Raw genomic sequence first — 23,488 nt, 5'->3', positions numbered from 1 at the left:
TTTTACTACTATGAATGTTTGTGGTTGGTTGTTTTCATATGAAATTTAAGATATTTTTCAATTTCTGTGAAGAATTTTGTTAGAATTTCAATAGGAATTGAATTGAATCTTTATTCTCTTTGAATTTCATCTTTCTTTCTCTGTCTTTCCTCCCTCCCCCTCTTCCTTTCTTTGTTCCTTCCTTCCTTCTTGCAATTATTAGGTTTATTGCCCCTGTGTATTCTCACCAGTATTTTAGTCAGATCGTGAAAAGCATTGTGTTTTGCATCACTTTAAAAAAAAAAGATTTATTTATTTATTACATATACAGTGTTCTGTGTGCATGGACCCTGCACACCAGAAGAAGACACCAGATCTCATTATTGATGGTTACGAGCCAGTGTGTGGCTACTGGAAATTGAACTCAGGACCTTTGGAAGAACAGCCAGTGCTCTCAACCTCTGAGCCATCTCTCCAGCCCCTGCCCCACCCCCCTTTTTTTTTGTTCTTAAACCATAGCCTTCAAAAGCATTTCCCACCAGGCTTCTCTTCCCCAGACTTCTGCTTTGCTGTTCTTCCTCACTCTTTGGAAGTCTTGATGAGCCTGAGGGTGTCAGGCTGCCTCTGGCTTGAGAGATGTTTCTGCTGCATGTACTAATGTAAGAGGCCCTTCCGAGCTCTTTGTACCTTTGGATCAGCTCCTCTGTTCCATCAGCATTTCCCTGAATGCCATTGGAGCTCATGCATAGATTTAAGTTAGTCACTTGTTTTGGGTGGCAAACCAAGAACTGACTGTTTTGTTGCTTTGGAGAACTGTGGCTAAACAGAATGAATGTGCTTGGCGGTACACAAAGAGACCAAAGCAGGATCTATATCCAGGCAGCTCAGTACACTGCTTGCGTGTTGCAGCTACTCCAGGAAGCCTGCAGCAGAGTGGGGGTTTTGACTTTTCTGTTGTTAGTGCCTTTTGATATATGAATGTAGTCTAGGTAGCATGCTAGGACTCAGTTATCTAAGTGAGCTATTCCTACCTATTGTCTTTATATGCCACCCGAGATTGTTTTATTATTTTTTATTTGCAATATAATTAGAGAAGAAAAGTAATTGCAGGTTACTTAGCCAATTTAAATGTAACAGTTTAACCACTGTGTGTTAGCCAGAAGTTCATTTTGGCTCTTGGTTTTGGGAATTTTGTTCTAAGTTGCCTAGGTTTGGGGGTGGGTGTTGCTTTGGTCCTCTGAAGTGAATGACAGAGCACACTGAATAGAAAGCAAAAGGGAGCCAGAGCAGGGACTCAAAGCAATAGTGTTCCCTTTAAGGGCATGTTCGAATGACCCACAGCACCTCCCAGTACCACCACGTGTAGTCAAACCTTTCACATGCGAGTCCGTGGGGACAATCAACACTTAAGCTATAGCACTAACAGAAGATTTCTGTGATAGTTAATAGAAACTAAATGTTTAAAAGGCTTTTTAATGAATTTGAATTAACAACATAGCATAGTTTTCTTCTTCCATCTCTGGTTTACTAAGTATAATTTTAGAGTCTGGGACAGTAATATGACTAAGCTATAGCCTAGCTCTATAGGCCTGGAACTAAACATGGCTGTGCCTTGAAGGGTAGCTATGAGAGAAAAAAACCACAACATGATGATAATGAGCACAGGATAGAGGCTATAACATCTTTATTCTGTGGTTGTTTGTGGAAATAGTTTGACTACATTTGATCTGGCCTTACTGCTCTGTCTCATACAGGTTAGCACCAAGTACAGTGGTTAGAACATATATATGGCCTTGCCTAGCAATGTAGTCTTATAGATACACACACAGGGAGGAGAGAGGGAGAGAGAGGAAAATAAAGGCAGAGAGAGGGAGAGAGAACGTTCTTAGTGTTCTTATTTAACAATGTATGTAAGCATCTTTGTGAGTGTATGCTTAGGTATTTTGAATTCTTTGATTGAAGTTGCAGTTTTATATTTACTTTGTATGTTTTACTCAAGTTAAATGAAACAATAAAGTATTTCTAAACAAATAATAGACACTTTCCTAGATCCTTGATTTTTCTTTGACTGGTACTTTTATAATACCTTTTTGTTTCCTGAGTTTAAGCTTATGATGTTCAACTACTGCACATATTTAAGTTTTTAATAGATTAGAAACAATAACAAACCTGTGATCATGTACCCAGTTGCTTATTGAGTTATTCTATTTAAAAATGTTTTCAGAGAAAATAAAAGGCCAAATGAACCAGACACTGGGTTATTTGGTTTAATTTTCTGGAAAATAGGATTGCCTTTATCAGATCCCAGTGTCTCTTGGTCCTCATGCTTGGCTGACAGCTTGACAGTGGCTCTGCTGTGGTAGAGATGGGCTGGAGGAAGTTGCTCTGTCAGCAGAAAGGGCTGTAAACTGAGCTCAGGGAACCAGGTCACCTCGTCTTGACCTGCTGATCAGTGATGGCTTATGTCAGCATCAGAAAATGTGGCCACACAGTTTCCTTTAATGTTAATTTTCACTTAGAGAATAACATTCGCAGTGAGACTGTGTAAAAGGTGCTACCTTCCTGCTCAGGACAGTGAACTATACATGTGCCAGCTCTGCTTTTGCAGCCAAGCTTGTCAGAGCATCACAAAAGCATTAAATGGGATGTGGGCAGATCCACTCCCTGGCGCAGTCTTTCTAGTTTAGTTTTTAATGCTCAGACATCGGGACATTCTCATCCATTTAACTTTACAAGTTGAGTGTAAGTTCAAGCTTTGATGTGCAGGAATATGCTGGGTCATTTCCACCAAATACTTTAAGTTTGAGACAGTAAAGAAATTATTTTTTCTTTACTCTGAATCAATGAAGACAGTTAAAAAACGAAAAACAAAATGGAGTGACTATTCTTCCCCATGTATTTGTTTTAATGAATGTGTTTATTCAGTTCAATACAGGAACAGTCTGTGTTTTAGGATTAAAAAAATTGAGGAAACTTTAGTGTTAAGAACAAAATTAGGATTAAAATCTAATTATAAGGAAGAAAAAATATTCCTTGGAGTTGAAAACATATTCATAAGCATTTGAATACTGAATTTAAATAAATAAATAAATAGATAAATAAATAAATAAGCTCTTGAGTTTTTTTTTTTTATTAGAGACCAGTGGGTCACATTGAGTTATATAGGTCTCATAAAAGAAATAAACACATCCATATCTGCATAAAGCAGGCCTGTTTGATTGTTTGTGTAGCATAAATCTGACACCTGTGTCTAGGTAAATGAAGCAGAATCTCTAACAGATTTGCCATTTGAATGTTAGTGAGTTCCTAATTAATATTCAAGAGTGCTGTTCAATTCACTGTTAATTCTGAAACACCACAGAGTGAAAGATCTTGCATTTGGATTTTCACGTAAGCAAATTGTATGAAAAGTAGAAATTCAGGCTGCTTCTGCCACTGTGTTAAGGAGAAATCTCTTTATTACAAGTGAATACAGTTCCCTGAAGACACAGTAACTCCACTGCTCTCATTTACAGACATGAGAACAGAAGCCTAGGCAGTGTGTGTTACTACTGGTCTTTGCTGTGTGGGCAGTATGGGATGAGGTTTTAAGGACTGGAGCCAGGCTGCCTTAGTTCACATTCCAAGCTTGGCTTTGTGACCTTCTCAAACATGTTTAATTGTATGTTGCCACAGCTTTTTCCTCCTTCAAATCAAAACACTGGGATGTTCATCACTGTCAGCAGGGGACAACATGCACCTCAGAATTGTAGCACTTAGTAAATAGCCACAGTTGGAGCAGTGTTTGCTGTTCTGGCTTCGTTATTTCACAACTTTAAAATTCAAAATTATAGTTTTAATCCCTTTCCAGAATAAGCCTGAGAGCTGTTTTAAACCTTCCCTCTTCAATAGGTAACGGCTTTAAATATATGTTCCTAAGTGATTCCTTCTCCAACATTCTTTTTTAACATCAAGGAATGTAGCCCCCCACCCTCAACACACACTGTATCCATCCAGAGTTGGTGCATTGATAGGTGTTGTGAAATGTTTCCATGGGGCCTCCAGGAAATTATTGTGAATGTAAGAGACATAATATATATTCCCCATGTATAATCCAGCTCTGAAATTAATTTTCTTTGAGTTTGGTAGAATCCAAATTGTAGTAAAGCTGAGGAATAAGTAGTAAAGCTATGGCCACATTCGAAGATTGTGCCTAACGTCCTACTTTTACCTTTCTTTTTTCAAACTGTCTTGAATACCAGATGAGTGTGTGTATCATAGACTACTTCAATAATGTTATGCTATGAACAATGTAAATGCTATCATCTTTTTTCCAGATTATTGCATATCTTGTTCCTTTTGAATAGTGAAAATAATAGAACAATTTGTAAAAGTGTTGTTCAGTGGCTTTAAAATGTTATTTGGATGATATTTTTCTTTTGACCATTAAAGTGGCCCACATTTTAACTAGGTTTGTTTGTTTTTCCCTAGCTATCCATCAAAAACTAGAAGCAGATGGAACAGAAAAAGTAGAAGGCTCCATGACACAGAAATTGGAGAATGTCCTCAACAGTAAGTTTGATCCGCTACCCGAGACTTTATAACAAGGTAGAACAGTCCTGAGGGATTTCCCAGGGCAAGGTCATGAGTTGTATTTTGGCATTCACTTCTAGATAATGACTTAAGAAACCTGAAAGATAGGACTTTGTCAGGTTCCTGCCTGCCAGCTTAGCAGAGTATCATTCATAGTTTTAGAGGTTGGCACTCTCTGATAGGGTTGAGGCAGGCATTGGTTGGGTATTTCCTCAACCTCTACTCTCTCTGCTCTATCTTTATCCCTACACATCTCGAGACAGGTAGATTTGGGTTTGAAGTTTTTTATGAGTAGTTTGGAGTTCCCCTCCCTCTACTAGGAGGCTAGTCTAGTTAGAAGGTATTCTCTTCAGTATCTATGGCCTCTGCTTTATAGGAGTCACTGCTTGAATCCCCCTCATATCCTCCCAGAGGCCTATCCTGACTTAGTGTGCCTCCAAACAGATGCTGAGACTCAGCCAAACATTGGATGATGTGTAGGGCGTCTTGTGGAAAAGTGAGAGGAAAGAGAAAAGGAACTGGAGGTAACAGGAACTCCACAAGAAGACCAATAGTTCTAACTAACCAGGTCCCAGATGGGCTTGCTGAGACTGAAGCATCAACCAAGGACCATGAACTGGACATAGGCCTCCTACAAAGATGTAACAGATGGACTGCTTAGGCTTCATGTGGGTTCTCTATTAAGGGAAATGCGGGCTGCATTGGACAAAGGCTCACTTGTCAGCTTTTTGATCACTTTCCCCTGGTGGGATTGTCTTGACAGGTTGCAGGGGAAGAGAACATGCTTAGTACTGATGCAACTTGATGAGCTGGGGTGGATGGGAAAGGGAGTTGCCATTTTCTGAGGAAGAGGCATTCCAAGCTACTTAGCGTAATAACTTAGAAGAAGCTCATCAGATAAATTAATTTTATTGTAATGTAAGTGTTTGAAATATAAGTTATGTTTCATAAGGCAATAAATGTACAATATGAAGTAATGATGTTCATAAGAATGTCCTTGAATAGATGATTTCCTTATTCCAAAGGGTTAAAGAAACAGGCAACTTCACATAGATGTTTAGAGATTTTTTTTTTAAGAATGCAGGATTATGATACAAAGTTAATTTTGTATTTCTAGCTTGGTTTAGTCCTGTGAGTAGGACATCCTGGGCCCTTATGTAGCCATGTCTTCATAGACCTAGTGATGTCAGTAAGAAAGTATTTTGTAAAAAGAACATTAACTTTGTTGTAGGCTTTCCTTGGTGTTAGAGTTTGGATACTCCGGCATTTTGTTCTAAGTTTGTGGATTTAATGGGACTAAATTTTCCCTTTGTCTATCACTCTTGTGGTTATTTCTTGCCTTGGGGTTTGTTGCACTTTTGCTTCTGAAAAACAAGTCATAAATGTTAAAATGAATATACTCTGCATTTCACCCAAGAGATATTTACCAAGGCCATTTTTGTATTCGTGCAGACAGACATATTCAAGTTTTGGAAGGGTATTTTCTCTCAAAGGGTGTTATTTGCACCATTGAAATTGTCAGCGTGCCATAGCATTTGTATAAGAGTGAGCTTACCTGAGTAACTTTTTAGAAAGTGACAGCCCAGTCACTGACATAGTTCCTACTGATTATTAAAATCACTTTTCTGGGTTACAGCTTATATATCTGTTGCCATGGTACCTCATACGGCCTTTCTATATTGTGCCTCTTTGGATGGAAAGAATAATTGTCATTGACTCAGTCTCTGAGCTTTAGTCCTTGCCTCTATAAGCATTTAATGAGCACTCGTTAGTATATGTCACAGGGATCTAACCATAGGACCTGTGCTTTATGTCTAAGTGTGTGAAACTGCTTGGAAAATATAGACATGTAAACAGACTGTTGAATCATTCTGGTAGTATTTGTGGCAATACATGCTTTGCTGGTGGTAATCCAGGAGTATATCTAGTACTCACACAAAGAGCACCTAATGGAAATGTGAAGAATCCCGGCTGGAGAGTCACAGTGATAGAAACTTGCCTAGCACAAGTGAGTCTTTGGGTTCCTCTCCAGCACAGTGCCTGTTTTCCCCTAGCCTCAAAGTAGAGAATGTGAAAATGGTCACATGTATCTTAAAAGACAAGTGGGGTGCAGCCAGATAGATAAGCAGAGATTGGCTGGGAGGCAGTGAGCTAGGTGGATACAGGTGTGTCTGCTGATAGATCTCCAGCTGCATGAAAGGGAGGCAGTGGCTCTTCCAAGGAGATAGGTTAAGGTCACTGAGGCAGAAGTGATACAGATCCCTGCTGTGGCCAACAGCGTGCTCCTTAGAACTAGAATTAGTCTTAGAGGCCGTGAGCACCTATAGGAGTTAAGTAAGGAAGCTACATGGTGGCGTGCTAAGGAGAGTAGGCTGGATGGTACCACTGTAGATTCAATAGGAGACCAGATAAAGGACAGCATTTGTAGTGGGCTCAATAGCTGAAATAGACTAGGCGCCCCCGGCAGGTCAGAAATGAAGGTGGCAGTATTGAATCATTGCTTTTACATATACAGTAAAAAAAGGGAAATAAATTGTGAGACATTTACATTTCTAGCCGCATGGAGGAAAGGGAGCCAGTCTAAGACACACGGATAGCGTAAAAATGAAAATTGTGTTCAGTTTCTTGTAACCTGCATCTGGGATTTCGGAGAGTTGATCACTGAGTGTTTTCCTGGCTTTCGCTACTTCCTTGTATTAAATTAGGCAGATGAGCTTTGCATGCTGTTCCGATAGAAATAAATCGATACAGTGTTACCCAGAGCTGGACCCAGCTATGGAATTGACCTGCCAGGAACAGTGTATGCACCAGTGTGGTGATGTATGACTAGTGTGGGATAAACAACCTCTGTGATATATATGGTTGGTTTGTTTGTAAGGTTCATAACTGTTACTCTAAACCTGGTCTGAAACCTATAGCCGGAAAGATTCTAAGCCATCGTGGGAAACCTACTCTTCTTGTTTTGTTAAATGGTTCTGTCGTCAGGCTGCCTTCCAAGTGTGTGTATGTGTGTGTGTGTGTGTGTGTGTGTGTGTGTGTGAAAATATTCAAAATGATAGTTCATAGACATGTAATGAAATACAATTGGGGGTCAGCAGTGTAGTTGAAGCAAAGAGACTTAGTGATTTAATCTAAGTAGCATATATAAAAGTAAAATGACCAGGCTGGAGCCTTTGAACACTAAGGAGTGTCAGTCAGACTCAAGGCTGAGAAAGAACTGAATTAATTAACTGATAGATTGGTTGGTAGTAGATATTAGTTGGTAGCAGTTGGCTGGTAGATATTTAGTAAACTGCACTCAAAAAGGAAAAGGATGAGCCAGTTCTAATTTTAGCCTTTCCTAAACTGTGTTGAATCAGATTGGTTCCTGAGAGCCAACGGCTTCAGCTCTCTCGTTCCTGGTGATACCATCTGTGTGTGCACCCCATGTGGGTCAGTAGGGCCCCAGGGCGTGGCACGGTTGTGTAAGTATTTCTCACAGTCTCGCACTCAGTTACAGAAAGCAGCTCGCTAGTCATCCTGGTGCCTGTCGAAGCAGAGGCACTCAGAGCAGTTTGATCTTTGTGTGGGAGGGCTGCCTTGGACAAGTGTCAGTGTACGTTTTTGAGTCACTTCAATTCTTCAGCTGCATTCACAGTTGCTTTTCCACTCTCACATAGCTTGTCTGCCCCTGGGACAAACTGTGTGATGGTTGGGAACTCCTGTGTTGTTCCAGCCCCTATGTTCCCATGAGGCACAGCACAGACACACACACACACACACACACACACACACACACACACAACTCACCTCTGTGATCCCCCATCATGAGTTGTCAGTACAAAGAAAGAGATCAGTGTGTTAATTTTGAAATAGGAGACAGCCTAATGTCTACTTTAAATAAACATGCCTGCAATTATAAGACACCATTAGAATGACAAAACTAGATTTTCTAGGTGGCTGTGAGAGGCAGATATGAGTGTAATGGATTAGTGTGTAGTGTGGCAAGAACTTCTTTCCTTGCTTTTGGGGACACATTTTATTGCTTTCTGGGTCCAGCCAGTATAGTGGCCACTGTGGTGGGCAGAGCAGCTTTGTTCTTCATTAGTTCCTGGGCACCACGTGGAACTGAGACAGGGATAGCCATTGTCCAAATTAACTGTTGAGAAGGCCATTCTCAGACAAGGCAAAAGGATGTTTGAGGCCCAGCATTAGGGTCTGTTAGACAGCTCTTGAGGGCAAAGGCTGCATGCATGGCCATCCAGCCCTAATACATTTGTTCTGTGTTCACTCAGTGGACATCTAAAATCCCATCACTTGTCTTAAAATTGGGTATTCTTGGTCTGAGAGCAGAGTGAGGTGTGTGAGGATTAGCACACATGGAGGATTTCTGTCTCATGATTTTGTGGACACCCGGCGGATGTCTTTGTCTGCATCCTTGCCCCACATATGATAAGGGCCCTACTCTTCTGCACAGTGTTTTTGATTGCTTACAGTCATGGGAAGAGAGATATTCAGAGCATTTGTGACTGCTGGTGATTACATCTGATGTGTAGATAGATGATGGTTTCATTGTTCTCAGATATTTTATCACTTATTATATGTACCAGTTGTCAGAATTGTGGACAGTTCAGTTTTGATTGTGAATGCAGTACAAATCACAACAGTCACAATTTAGTGACAGAGTTGTGTATGTTGCATTCACAACCTTGTGTAAAATTCAAATTCTCAATTCACAAATTTTGGTATAAATTAAATTTTAATTTCAGTTTATAATTTCTTCCTATAAAATTATCTCTAGAAAAATGTATATATTTTATTTAACAGTAAGAATGTTATCTACCTGCTTTTGTTTCCATATTTTTGGAGTTAAGATTATTAGCTGGAAATTTTTTATTATTTTAAAATGATAAGAATAATTCAATTTTGAATTCAAACTGTTTGCTCCGAATTCTTTCATTGCACAGAAAAAGAAATTTGCTGATCTAAGACCCAAACTTTACATATAAATAGGCAGCCTTTTAAAAAGGTTCTGTTCCATATGAAATTTTAAGTTACAAAGCTTAAACTCATGGAGTTTATATTTTTAAAACGATAAGCAAATGCTTTAAGATATATATATTTTTTTAAAGAAGGTTTTTAAATTCTAATCAGATTCCAGTACTCACTCAAGCCTTCATTACATGGCTTGGTGGCAAGAAGGAAAAGTATTTCTCATCCCACAGTAGAGTTTTAGACTCCACATTAAATAGCATGTGGGAAAAACAACTCTCTTGACCAAACGAAGTTTTTATATCAGGCCTTTAAAATTTCAACAGAATTTAAACATTATTTAGATAAAACAATCATGTTACAAAGACGACTTTTAACAGGATCAGGCCACCCACAGTGTGGCTGTGGTGTGCAAGCCACCCAGCGAGGCGAGGTGAGTTTTTCATCTTTGCTTAAAGTATAGTCACTAGACCAGATAATGTAGAAACTTTTTACAAGCAGGTCAAACAGCTGAAAGCAGTTTATTTTTGCTCTTTCTCTTTCTTCCTAGCTAATTAAAAATAATTCACATTTTGCAAAATTTAAACTATTTCTGTGTATAGCAAATTTTGCCTTAGAAAAACAGCATTCATTAAAGTGATATATGTAATTTGTACTTTTTAAAAGAAAGAATCTTATGAAATGTCCTGTTCATACATGATTTTATAAGATTTAGCTGATTTAAGAAACAGTAATGATGAAGTGTTAAGACTTTGTCAGTTAGGTTTATATATAATTCTCTGTGCTAGCGGCGTAAAGGGATAATTCTGTCAAGAAGCAGGGTTAGCTGTAATGACTTTTTTGAATTTTTTTTTCCTGAAAACAGTTTCCCATACATCATTTATTACCTGATAGTTTGATACAGAATTAATAGAATTTAACTGGTGTGTGTGTGTGTTCTTCATTGTCCAAAGTAAGAAAATAGCCCAAGTATTCACAGTTGTTATAAAATTTAGAAGAGTAACTAAAGTAACTGTAGATTCACATTGGAGGAAATGATTTGGGCTTAGTGAATGTGGGTGGGTTTAATTTAGATATCATTCTTAACATATGAAAGACTTTAAAAACAGAAGTTTTATTTTAGCAAACTATAAAAGATCTCTGTACAGGCAGCTTGTTGCAATGAATGTCAATGTAACGGTGCAGCAGTGAGCCAGCATTGTTCTTAGGTCCCTGTCACCCATGTTCTCTTTTCTCTGTTTAAAACAGGAGCAAGTAATACTGCTGACACATTATTTCAAGAAGTGTTAGGTCGAAAAGACAAGGCAGATTCCACCAGGAACGCACTCAACGTGCTTCAGCGATTTAAATTTCTCTTCAACCTTCCTCTCAATATTAAACGAAATATTCAAAAGGTACAGAATATGCATGTGCGCTGTCTATCTTAAAGATGCAGTAAGATATTTCATATTCACTCGTGTGCATACTGCTCTATCCTGATGATCTCACAATGTGTTTCTTATTTTCAAGGGGGATTATGACGTGGTTATTAATGATTATGAAAAAGCCAAGTCACTCTTTGGGAAAACAGAGGTGCAAGTTTTCAAGAAATGTAAGATTTATTTGTTCCTTTTAGACAGTTCTTTTTGCAGTAAGAATATGGAGTATATATTCTACAAAAAGTGCTACTTGCATCTTAGAGATTATTTATGTGGTGCTTTCTTTAAAAGGTAAAAACAGTTAGTTTAAAATAACCTCCTGAGTTTTCTCACTGCTCTGTGGTGGGAAGGAATATTCATGGAGAAGGCTGGTCTCAGATATTCTTTGCTGTTTATTAAGCACAATGCTAGTAAAAGTTTTCGTACTAGAAAGAAGCAGTAACAAGCTTTTTACAGACGTGAAATCTGCATTTCAGTCTTCTCTCTTCAAGCTACAGCACTGTATTTATGAGTTCTAATCTTACTCTGAAGCAAACTCAATATTTTTAAAAAATTACTCCTGATACCAGGTTTACAGAAAATAAAATATCTTATGGCTAAAAACTTATTAACTAGGAGAAATACCATTGGTCTTATTAAATTTAAAAGAATGAAAGCCATAAGGCCTCAGCAAGCATAATTTATTTCTTTACTGTGGTGAAATTTACATGCAGTGAAATGCACAGACCTTACATGTTACAGGTCACTGAATTCTGACGAATGCTCATGCCTTCCTATACACTTGAGATGGTGTGTTTTGATCCCTCCACAAAGGTCCCTGTGTCTCTTCTCAGTCAAAAAACAACCAGTGTTCTGCGTTCTGAAATTTGATTTTGAATTCAGTTCTGTAAGTCTTGCATCTTTTAAAAATAGATTACGCTGAAGTAGAAGCAGGAATTGAAGATCTGAGAGAATTACTTCTGAAGAAGTTGCTCGAGACTCCGTCAACCTTACATGACCAAAAACGCTACATAAGGTAAAGCTTGTGCAGGAATTCTGACAGACTGTATACATGTATGGAATGTATTGTAAAACCCTCAAAGCTAATTTGGGGAAATCAGAATACTGATGAAATGGTGAAAGGGAAGACGGTATAAATTTAGAGGATCTGGTATAGGACATGGATATTCCTTGAATATGAATAGATTGGGAGCAGTTATAGAGAACCCCCCTAACCCCCCACCCTTACCCCTATTGCCCTTTGAAGGAAAGACACCCGCTAGGTTGGCCAAAGGAAAAGCAGTCTCATTGCTTAGTCACCTGTTTCTCCTGCTGAGCAGTGGTTACCCCCTGACTCACCAGGAGGACTGGGTGCTGCCCCCTACAAATGCCATGCTCCATAAGGTAAGTGCTCCACTCTATTTTAGTGCAACCTACTGCTGGTGGGAAATTACAGTTCAGAAGTATGCCGCGGCTTGACAGTAGTGAAGGATATGGAGGGTTTTCCCTTGAATATATGTCTGATTCACATGCCTGAGGTGATCGTGAGAGAAGTAACTGTGGGAATATTTTTAAGTTGTCAATACATTGAAAAATCCTCAGCAGCATTAGAAGAGATGGACCTCAGAGGGCAGTAGAGAAGCTGAGGAGGAGGAGGAGGAGGAGGAGCAGCTCTGTAGGAACTAGCCTTTCTTTTGTGGCAGCTCACACAGTCCTCTTCATCTGCAGTGAACATAACAGGCAGCAGGGCTGCATCTCAGGGTAGTCGGGAAGATGTTGGGGAGTTAGTCCATTGCCTGGCCTACAAGGAGCAGGGGGCAAGTTTTATCTGTACATAGCTTGTACTGTATTTGGAGATGAAACATAAATCATCAGATTTTTGTATCTGAGATTTAAAATACTGACTTATTTTCTGTTAGGCTATCTTAAGTGTGGTCTGATTCAGAATAAAATGCTATTTGCCAGATTCAGTGGCTTATTTAATTAGTGAAAGTTATTAAAAATTCAGGAGCTCTAAAATGATGATAGACTCTGTATACATTTGCATTTGCCTGTGGTCATCTGTGGCCATTAAAAATAATACTGTCTGCAGGCTGGTAAGATGGCCTGCCCGGAACACTGCATTCAAGAGGGACTACAAACCTGCACTGAACTCTGTCTTAGTGATAGGAATAGTGGGAGCAGATGTAGGACAGAGGACTTAGCAGTGGAACCAGAGAACCGTGACACTGATTGCTGCTGCTGGGAAATGCAGCACCCTGGGCTGGGTGTTGTATTTCCTCTTTGGCCAAAGGGTCCAGGTAGGCTGAGGAACTCAAGCTTGTCCTGCACACACATACACCTGCTTATGTGGTGTCAGAAGTCACCCATGCCTTTCTTTCTCTTCCTTTCTGAGGAAATGCTGAATTCGAGGAACTGGTTTGCAGACCTGCACAGTTCAGAGTGGAAATAAACTCAGCGTAAGTTAGAAGTGCCTCAGAGAAGTTTTGCTGCTTGTATGTTAGAGGATTAGCTCCTTTGCTCGTGTGTGAGTGAGCTAAATTTGTTTCCAGAAGTATACTAAATTCTGGGTACAAAATTGAGAAGGCACTCAGCAATCTGATGATTAACTTTTAAAATTATATTTCTAGCTATTAATGAATAAAAAAATAAGATCAGAACCAGGTTAAGTCTATTTGACTTTAGCATTGATGGTGATAGGTCCTGTGAGCACCAACTACAGCCAGAGACGGCCTGCACCCAGCTGTGTGTGTCAGATCGTCTCTGCCATGCACAGTGGGAATGACAGTTCACTGCTGTGCTGCCTGCTCTCTTCGGCATAACTGAAGGCACTCTCTTCTGTGTCGCCTAGCAAGAAGCAGAGCTCACTCAGCTCTTTCTGTCTTTTCATGTGGCTCTGCCTCTGGAGTGCTGAGAATCCCAAAGAGGGTGGCTGAAGTTTCCTTTGTTTGGTTTGGTTTTCCTGAGAATTGAGCCCAGGTCTCACTGCAAATGTTCCTGCTCAAATTCTTAAACTCTGAATCTGTGCTCATCAGAATTAAGATCCTTTACCTCCCTACCCTTCCAAAAAGCCTTTTTCAGAATGTTCTCTAACTTGTCATTTAAAATGAAGGGCAGGAGCCTCATCTAGACAGAGGTCCTTGTACTGAAGCTGCGAGTTTTAAGCTTGATACTAAGAAAGAAAGAAACATACTGAGGTCTAAAACAAACATTGTACTTTTTTTTTTCTGAGATAGTAACTTCATCTTTCTTTCTAAAATGTTTCTAAGCTTTTACAATTTTGTATTAAGATAATAGAGGATTATTAAAATTTGTAGGGACGTAGTGTTTGTCCTGAAGAGATTTGCAATTTTAGCAGATACAAAGCAAGTTTGCTGTGCTACTGCTAAAGAACCCAGGTGGTACACTGCCTGCATTCCTAGCCAGGAACTTCACAACAAAAAGGAAGCCACTCAGTAAATAATATTGTTGTGCTTTGCTGTGGACAGTGATTCTGGGGCTGAATGAGTGTTAGGAGTTCTTCAGTGTCCAGATGCAAAGAAGCCATATAGGGAGATTGTTGCAACAGATTATCCTAGCAGGAAAGAACAGAAAGTGTGTACTTAGGGAAGGAAAGACACAAGCTACTCTTTGCTGTATTTATATCCCAGATAATAAAAGAGAAAAGCTTTGTGGGAGAGGGAAAATCAGATTGGATTTGGGGAGCTTTGTTTCCATTGAATTCCTCATACTAAGCTAAATGTAATTTGTTGAAATGTGGTTTTCTTCTGAGCATAGTGTTCTCATAAATGAGGAAGGCTCATGGGTGCCTTCTTTATATGGGTAAAATCCTTTAAGTTGGCTTCCTACCTTTTAGCACATGAACGTAGCTCTTTGCAGCCTGTGGACCGTCGTAGGGAGGGCAGACAGCCATCATAGTGCTTGGGCAGAGCTGCTATTCTCCGGGGAGTCAGGCCTCTGAGTTATTAGCTCCTGAAGGTCAGGGTTGGCGGTGGCGAAGGCGGGCTGCAATTCCTAAATGCATGTCAGGTTTCTACTCAACATCTTGTTTGTTGTGAACTTATTACAAAATGGATTTGTTTCTCCTCTAATTAGCTGCTAATTGAGATGTCTGAGTAATGAGTACCCACTACTGAAGAAATGTGGGCATGCCCCACAGTGATTAGGACACAGCTAAGGTCACAGCTTGTAACCATCAATGAACACTTATCATGGATCACAGATTTTTAACCTCAAGACAAAAAGATAGCTGAGGGTTAAAAACTATTTTAGCGCAGTAAGTTCATTTGAACAAGCTTCTAGATTTGATACATCTGTGTATTATATAAGGGCTCAGGGCCAAATGAATAATATTTGACAGAAAATTTTCAGTTGAAATATATTTAAGTTGTCTGCATGGATTTGGGTATTTCTTCTACAAAGAAAACTTTAAATATTTTAAGAACTATTGAAAGTTAAGAAAGCATCCATCTGCACTACATTTTATAGAGAAATAGTTCCTCAGTCGTGAATTAATTTACCCCCTAGAGGTAAGTGCATATTGTCAAAGAGACCTTATATTTTAGTAGCCTCATATGTAAGTCTTTGTAGAACAGTGTCACATTGCCATCCAGTGGCCGTATTTTATACCAGAAAGGAGGGGGACATTCACCCAGTTTCTTTTGCTGGCTCCCGCCTAAATTTAAGAAACGAATCTCAAATAATAGAAAAACTTGAGAAGGGACTGTATATAAATGTAAAGTTAGTTTTTCCTTCTTTCTCAAACAAAAAAACAAAGAAAAGCCACCCAGGTTTCTGTTGAACCGTTTTGCATTTTGTGGTCATGCTCTCCTGTGGTTTGCTACTTTGCCTTTAAAGGGGTAGAGTGGGAGGGGTGGCCAGTATATCTAGTGTGATTGGCAAGGGGGTAATACCATTCTCTGACCACTACTGGTCAGCTGGTTTCTTCTCCTTCACTTTCTCCATCGCTCTCTTTGTGTCTCTCCCTCCTCTTCTTTTTCCTCTACCCATCCCCCTTTTTCCCCTTATTTTTCTTTAAATAAGAAAATGAAAATAAGTTTAAATGTAAAGAAGTGTTCTCATTAAATCCTTACAACCTTGGGCTTTTGTCAAATTGTCTTTGACTTTCTTGTTGACTCTTAGGCAAAGAGATAAATTAAAAACCTACAGTTGGGTTGCAGAGATGGCTCAGTGGTTAAGAGCACTGGCTGTCTTCTAGAGGACCTGGGTTGAGTTCCCAGGACCCACATGGCAGCTAAGAACTGCTTGTAGCTCCAGTTCCAGGAAATCCAGTGCCATCTTGTGACCTCTACAGGCACCAGGGACTCACATGGTATACAACCATAGTATAGGTAAAACACTGTGAAATTTAAAAAATAAAAAGAGAATAAAAGTCCAACAGCTCTTTTATGTGCTATTGAATGAAAACAATTCAATATACTTCATTATGAACAAAGTATTAAAGACAAATATTGGCAAGTACTTTGATAGTTGGTTGAATTTCAGTTTTTCTTTACAAATTGGTAGGAATATTACAACATAGTAGCCTTTGCTTTTGCTGGTATAACAGGAAGGGCCTTGCACTTTGCTTTTTCAGGTATCTCTCTGACCTCCATGCACCTGGTGACCCTGCATGGCAGTGTATCGGAGCTCAGCACAAGTGGACCCTCAAGCTCATGCAAGACTGCAAAGAAGGCCACATGAAGAGCCTGAAAGGCAAGAGAGTCTCTTCTGATTTACTTGCTTGTTAATGCTTAGTAGTTAAGGGAGTGATGACCATATTTTCATGGTATTAGTACCTGTCTTCATTGTTGTTGGCTCTCTGCCCTACAGCGTAGCACTATATCTAACAGTGGATGCCAAAAGTAAGGGAAAACACTGTTTTAATAAATATATGTTTTTGACTGACTAGCAGTTTTGACAAAATGTTATTTTATTTTATGAAAGAGTTAGATTTTACAAGGGTTGGACATGATTCTATGGAAACTGTATTAGTCCTTGATAAGTTCCACTCTTCATCAGACGTATCTGGAGTCCTTGTGAATCAGGTAAGTACCCAGTTCTAGATAGACAGTGATGAATGAGTGAAAGAAAAGCAGGGCCTTCCCCCTGGAGTTACGGCAGAGGAAAGGAAACAGAGTAAACATGCAGCTAGGCAATTCAAAAGTTTAGACCAGTGATAAAAAGAATAGCAAAGATTTTTCAAAGAAGGTAACTGAGAAAAATATTTCACGTAGTCAGTTTGAGAGAATACCTTACAGAGGCTCCATATTAGCTAGAAACTGGATGCAGCTGCCAGGCCACCTGTAGCTCAAGAAAGGAACCCCTGTCCAGGACTCTGAGGTCAGTTTGAAACAGGAATTAAAGATATTTGTATACAGGCGTGAAGACTTTTTTTTTTTTTTTAATTCTGTCACTCAGCAAATACATATTAGTGACCGTGCTTCAGATACTGTTAGTTGTGAGTGCAGCCACAGGCTCTGATTTGTACATGCTTCCAGACTGGCAGGTAACTGGCTGTCGGAATGCTGGGCAATTTGTCACTTGCCTAGTCAAGAGAAGTTTGGAGTGGCACGGTAGCTCATGGGAGCAAATTCTGATCCAGGCTTTGAGGGTCAGGGAAGGGGTGTTTTTGTGAGATCTGTATTGGAAGGAAGAAGGAAAGATCTGAATTGGAGGAAAAGCTATTCTAGGAAGAGCATGAGAAAGCCAGAGACAGCCTTGTGCCCTCTGTGGCTGGAGCCAAGCATGTGATAACGAAGGCTGTCAGAGTTCAGGGTATAGGTAAGATGATCAAGTAATGGACCTTGTTAGCTGCTTGGAGGAGTTTGGAGGTTGCGAAGACTGCAGTGGGGGGGGGGGGTATAGAATGACCACAAGCAGTGAAACAGCCTATCTTTGGTTTCCTTGTGGAGAATGGATGAGAAAGAGGAATTCTGTAACAGGGTTGGTGAGGTTAGCAGAGTGATGCCAATAACTACCCTAGTGTGGGGCGGTTGTGTGTGTGTGAAGTCCAGGGTGGAGTCAGGGCTGTTTAGGAATGCACGGGGCTAGGGCTGGAAGTAGGAACAGGTGGAAGAGATGGAGGAGGAGAACCTTCTAGAAGTCTACACCTGCCTGCAGTAGCTCATAGCATGGTGCTGCTGCTGAGAACTAGGGAACCCAGTGTTTGGTGCAGGCTTAAATCTGACAGGGGAGTTTGGAATTGTCTGTCATGAAAGAAGACATCTCTTTTCAGAAGTAGTTGAAGATTCAGGTTATATATCTACCATATTTAATCAATGTTATCTTCCTCCAAGTCCACCAAGTGCCCGAACCATTTCCCTCTCAACTTTATCTCTTCTTTTTATTTTTTTCTTTTTGTTATTAAAAACCCCAAGTCTAATTAGCGGTGAATTTTAACAAATGAAATTTAATTAAAAAAAATTGATGTGATCTTTTGAAGAAGCAGTTTTTAATAGTTTATTTCAGAAAACCACATGCATGCACAGTACTGAGGACTGAGTTCAGGACCTTACACATGCTCCCAGTCAACAAGCATATCTGAAAGCAGGGCATGCACACACACACACACACACACACACACGCATGAACGCACACACACACGCACGCACACACGCACACATACATGTATGCACACATGCATTGACCCCCCCTTATGTGCCTTATGTGTACACATATTTATGCACGCTTGCACACATGCACTGACTCCCTCATATTCATACACACACATTCATACACACACATGCACTCATGCATTGACCCCCCATATGTGCACACATACACAATTTCTCATAAACCTAGCTTAGTTCAATCAGTCCTTCACCTTCTACTTCCCTCTGCCTCATTCTGTATTATTTGAAGTAAACCATGTAATTATCTATTCATTTTTCAGACACAGGGACTATTTAAAAATTTTAAATTGAAGTTCCAATATCAGTACTTCGTAGCATAGAAAAACCAGTCAATGGGAAAAGGCTTTGATCCTTTTGCCACGGATATTTTCATGTCAGCATTATATGTGTATATGCCATCGAATATGCTGTATCCCTTTAATACACACTTACAGTTTGACAGGCAGTGTAATGACGGTGTACATGTCTGTGTAGGGGGAATCTTTATCTGAAACACATGCCTTAAGTTTAAGTTTGCGTGGAATAAACACTTGTTCTTTCATGCAATCTATAGTTGCTGATGAACTCCTAACAGATACTTGTAATTTTCTTAACTATGTATGCTATAACGTAAGGCAGAATGACAGAAGGTCCATTAAGTATGTGGGTCCTCCATCAGTCATACTTTCCTAATGGTGAGATGTTGGATATGGAGGAGCCTAGAAGAACGTGTAGTAGCGGCAGCTGCAGATCCACGTCCTTCGTGAGGAGGTGGCGCAGCAACCCGTGGAGGACGCGCCTTCTGTGTACACTGCAGACGGGAAAGGAGTGCATGTCCAGATGCCTGTTCGCACCGTCCTGTTCTCTCCAGGCCCGCGACTCACCACATGCCGCTCTGCATCTCTCTGCTGCACTGTTGTAACAAGTGTTCCATCAGATTGGATTCCTCTGGCAGGAAGGCAAGCTGGCCACAGGCCGCTCGGAAGACCTGTGCTGAAATTTCCCAAGCCAGATGAGCCACTTCTACTTGCTGTGTTTTTTGATGCTCATTTCCTGTCAGAGGTTGATTTTATAAGGAAAGGTTTATAGTACTAATTAGTAATCTCTGAAGTGATAGCCTAAGTGCTCTGAGCTGATACTCTTAGAAGATGAAAGTGACTGCGAGAAGGGGTCCAGAAATTATGGCTGGATCTGGCCAGGATACCTAGTTTTCCCTCTAGAGCTACAGGACTCAGGGTTGGCAGGGATGGAAGAAAGGCATTGCCATCAGCTTATCTTGATGGCACTTGTGACTTGATTTGACTGACCCGTGTGTTCAGAGACAGAGCAGAGACAGAGACTTGCCTGGCCAGTGCAAGCTTGGTGGTGTTGATTGTAGCTGTGTGTTGAAGACTCCTACAGGCGAGAAGGTGACTCATGTTCCAGCGGTGCAGTACTGTTCAGAGGTCATGTGTGTGCTCTGAAACGATGATACGATGATGCCGACATTTCGTCTAGAATTCCGATGTCAGGGTGCTGTGGTTCTCAGAGGGTATTCTTGGGAACCTCATTTCAGAATGAAAGCTAGTTGTCCTTTCCATCTAAAAACTGTGCTGAAGGCTTTCTCTTAGTCACTGCACTTAGACTACTAACTCTGGAGAAGAGAAATGGAGGCAGTTGTTTAAACCCAGACAAAACAGTGGCTGAGAACTGAGACAGTGTGTGAAATAAAGGCCAGTTTGAGTGGATAGACTGTAACTGTTAAAAGCAGGGAAAGAATTCTTGGTGTCTTTTAAAAGCCAAACTGGTCTTTATACATAACCTGTATTGAGGACTGGGGTAGGCCCTGTGGAACTTCAGTGTGAACAGCCCCCGTGGCAGATGCTGCTCATCAAATGAAGACAAGGACACAGAGTCAGTGAGAGGGCTCCTCACCTTCTCCCAGAGATGGCACCCCAGATACCCGCCATGATGCCTGGGTCCTGACCCTGAAGCCCAAGTATGATCTTTGGGATTTTCTACATTGAGAAAAGGTGTCAGGGGATAAAACCAGTGTTTTATGTTGGAGAAACATAAGTATCTTTAATTTTTTTCTAAATTTGATGATTTACACGCGTTATAAAATCTGATTTTGAAAGTTTAAATGTGGATAGCGGATTTGAGTATTGTGTTTTTCCAGCCTGAACTGAGTGACTACCCTGTCTCCGGTGCCCTGAGCACAAAGCACCCAGTACTCTGAACCATTACACTTGTTAAACTTTTTCTGCTGTCTGAGGATTGGTCTCTAGGAATTCCTATGAAATAGATCCAAAATTAGAGTATGTTTTAAGGTTTCCTGGCAGGAAAAGCCTTTGGTTAACCCCTGCTGGGATTCTCAAACAGGACTTTGAAAGGTGGTCTTCAAAGGTATCTTCTTCTTTGTTCCTAAAATGGCTTGAGCTAACTTTCAGACCAGCTGGCTGCCTGGTAAACTGGGGGAAAGGCCATCAGCTTGTTGTGGAATCTTGGGATCTGTGCTCTAATTAGGGCGTCCAGAAGGACTTCCTAGAATTAGAGCCTAGTGAGGGACATTTAGATGAGGAGCCAGAGCTTATGTAAGCAACGAGGTCTTAAAAATAGACACACAACAGAAAGAAGGAACGTTCATACAGGTCTCAGGTTGTGTTTGAAGACTTGGAGGGGACATGTCTCATGTGAGTGGCCTTTTCTCGGTACTCACAGTGGTGAGTGAGCTGCTCAGAAGTGGCTCACAACTGCATGCTCAAAGCCTTGGGTTTAATGCACTGTAAACCAACCACCAGCAAAACACAGTTTTAGCGATTTCAAACATGTAGCAGATTGTTAAATACTCACCGAAGAAACTAAAAATATTTATGTTTGTTCAAGGACTGTAAGATGTAAAAGGTTCTGTTTTCAGCTGAAGCTCATTCAGCTCTATCTGCGGTTTGGTTACATTTGTACAGTATCACTAAACTATGTTTTTATTGATATTTACCTAAAATATAGCAGTTGCCTTTATGTACATATTTTATATATAAATATTTTAAATAATAGTGTTATTAATACAATTCTGATATTGTCCTAATGGAAGAGTAGGTTGGTTTCCTTGTATTAAATTGCCTTCCCCATTAGGAAACTGTTAGCTTCATTGAGTTTTCTTTAGACCTATAAAAGATATTTCCATAGTTCAAAAGGCAGTAGACATATCTTATACACATATTAAAATTATTTCTAAAAATTATACTTTTTATTTTAAAGTTGTAGTGTGGTTTTGTACATTAGAAAGATTTCATTACGGAGTTTAATTCCTAGAGATTGAAAGAAGGTAGTTTTTCTCCTCAGGGTTTGCCATAGCATGCCCTGAAGGGTAACACTTGAAATGGGGAGAAAAGAGAAGACACTGCAGCAAGTGCAGATAGATTCAAGTTGATCTCCATCTTTGTCCTGCAGCTAAGTCCCGTTTATTATTGGGACCATCACCCATGGGCAGTGTCTAGTTGCCCACTCCTGGGAGGGAGTCCTTCACCTGGACAGTTCTTTCACAGGCTGTGATAACTGTGTTTGAAACTAGTTTTAGAAGAGGGAATGTTTGACAGGATTTGGTACCTATTTTACATCTGGGAGCTCTACAGAGACGCATAGGATGAAGTGGATGCAGGAGAGGGAAGCATGGGAGAAGTGCTGAGCCCAAAGCATTCCTCTCTCAGCTGATCGAGGGCAAAGGTTTCCATTCTCCACTCTCTTTTTTCCAGAGGGAGGAAGAATGCCATGAATTGGATTCAGAGTACCCACATCAGAAATCACCACTAGTGTCTGAAAGTGTCATAGGTACACACTCACACACACAGGTGTATTTGCCAGAATACAGATTGGCATTTATTTTTAACACAGTTAATTGTAGATTTCAAAATATGTATATAATTTGGTGACTGTTTGAGTTTCCTTTTCTGTTGTTGTGATAAAACTGACCAAAAGTGGCTGGGCAGGTGAGGGAAGGCTCACTTGAGCTTGTGAGCTACAGTCCACCATTGAGAAGTTAGGCAGGAACCCGGCAGGGGCAGAGGCAGGACCATGGAGGCAGGAACTGAAGCAGAAGCCACTGAAGAATGCTGGTTCCTGGCTTTCTCAAACCACCCAAGACCTGTCCAGGGATGCCATCCCCTACAGGCCCTCTAGCACCAATCAATAATCAAGAAATTTCTCCAGAAATTTGCCTGTGGGCCAATGTGTTGGAGGCATTTTCTCACTGAGGTTCCTCTTCCCAGATAATTCTAACTTGCATCAAGCTGACAAAAAACTAAGGAGTACAATGACAATTTTACCTTTCAAATAAAAGTAATTAGTCCCAGTAATTATGCACTTTTTCAAAAAGTGGTTAAGGCTTTAAGGATTCGGTTTGCCTCTGGAATGGCAAAGTAGAGCAAGAACTACTGCGTGCCAAGGGGATGAGCTGGATCTTGTTTTCTTGTTGCGAGAGATCCGTTCACCCTCCTGCCTTCCAGAGACAGACCACAAAGGCTCTGTCGGAGGACCTCTTCCGTGGGTTGCCCTCGCAGCTAGTGCTCTGTGTTTTACTGTTCAGCCTGAAGACTTCTTGCAGTCAGAGTCATGGCATGCCTAACCAATCCTGTCCTTTCTGAATAGAAATTGAGGTCTAATGCTAAATGTCAAGAACACATCAGATCAAAACGTGTACCAAGGAATTTTAAATTGGTGACTCTGGCAGGTATTTTTGTCGCGTGTTCTGTGATTTTTGTAATTCTTTGACTTGAATGATGTAGGAGACATATTCCCCTCTGTGTCATCTATTTCTAACTGCTGTGAAGTGTAAGAACTTAAATAAAAGCACAGGTTGTCCTTTTTGGTTACGCCTATACCCACCTTATTACAAACTGCTTCATTAGCCATGCTGTACTAGCATCTTGAAAGTTCACATGTTTAATTCTGTTTTCAAAATGCATTTCCTTTTCTAAACTG

General features: G+C 40.3%; 1 protein-coding gene across 2 annotated transcripts in view; it reads left to right on the top strand.

The window, feature by feature from the left end:
• Positions 1 to 23,488, top strand: part of Exoc2 (exocyst complex component 2) — a 165,366-nt gene that overhangs the window by 63,677 nt on the left and 78,201 nt on the right. For both annotated transcript variants that reach the window (XM_060372888.1, XM_060372887.1), the window contains 5 exons: positions 4,450 to 4,530; positions 10,771 to 10,916; positions 11,032 to 11,113; positions 11,853 to 11,955; positions 16,516 to 16,634. In XM_060372888.1, coding sequence (XP_060228871.1) covers positions 4,450 to 4,530; positions 10,771 to 10,916; positions 11,032 to 11,113; positions 11,853 to 11,955; positions 16,516 to 16,634 — 531 coding nt within the window. The remainder of the gene's footprint in view (positions 1 to 4,449; positions 4,531 to 10,770; positions 10,917 to 11,031; positions 11,114 to 11,852; positions 11,956 to 16,515; positions 16,635 to 23,488) is intronic.

This window comes from Meriones unguiculatus, chromosome 19, assembly GCF_030254825.1.
Source record: "Meriones unguiculatus strain TT.TT164.6M chromosome 19, Bangor_MerUng_6.1, whole genome shotgun sequence".
NCBI lineage: Eukaryota > Metazoa > Chordata > Mammalia > Rodentia > Muridae > Meriones > Meriones unguiculatus.
Note: the sequence above shows the minus strand (reverse complement) of the source record. Positions and strands in the feature narration are given on the sequence as shown.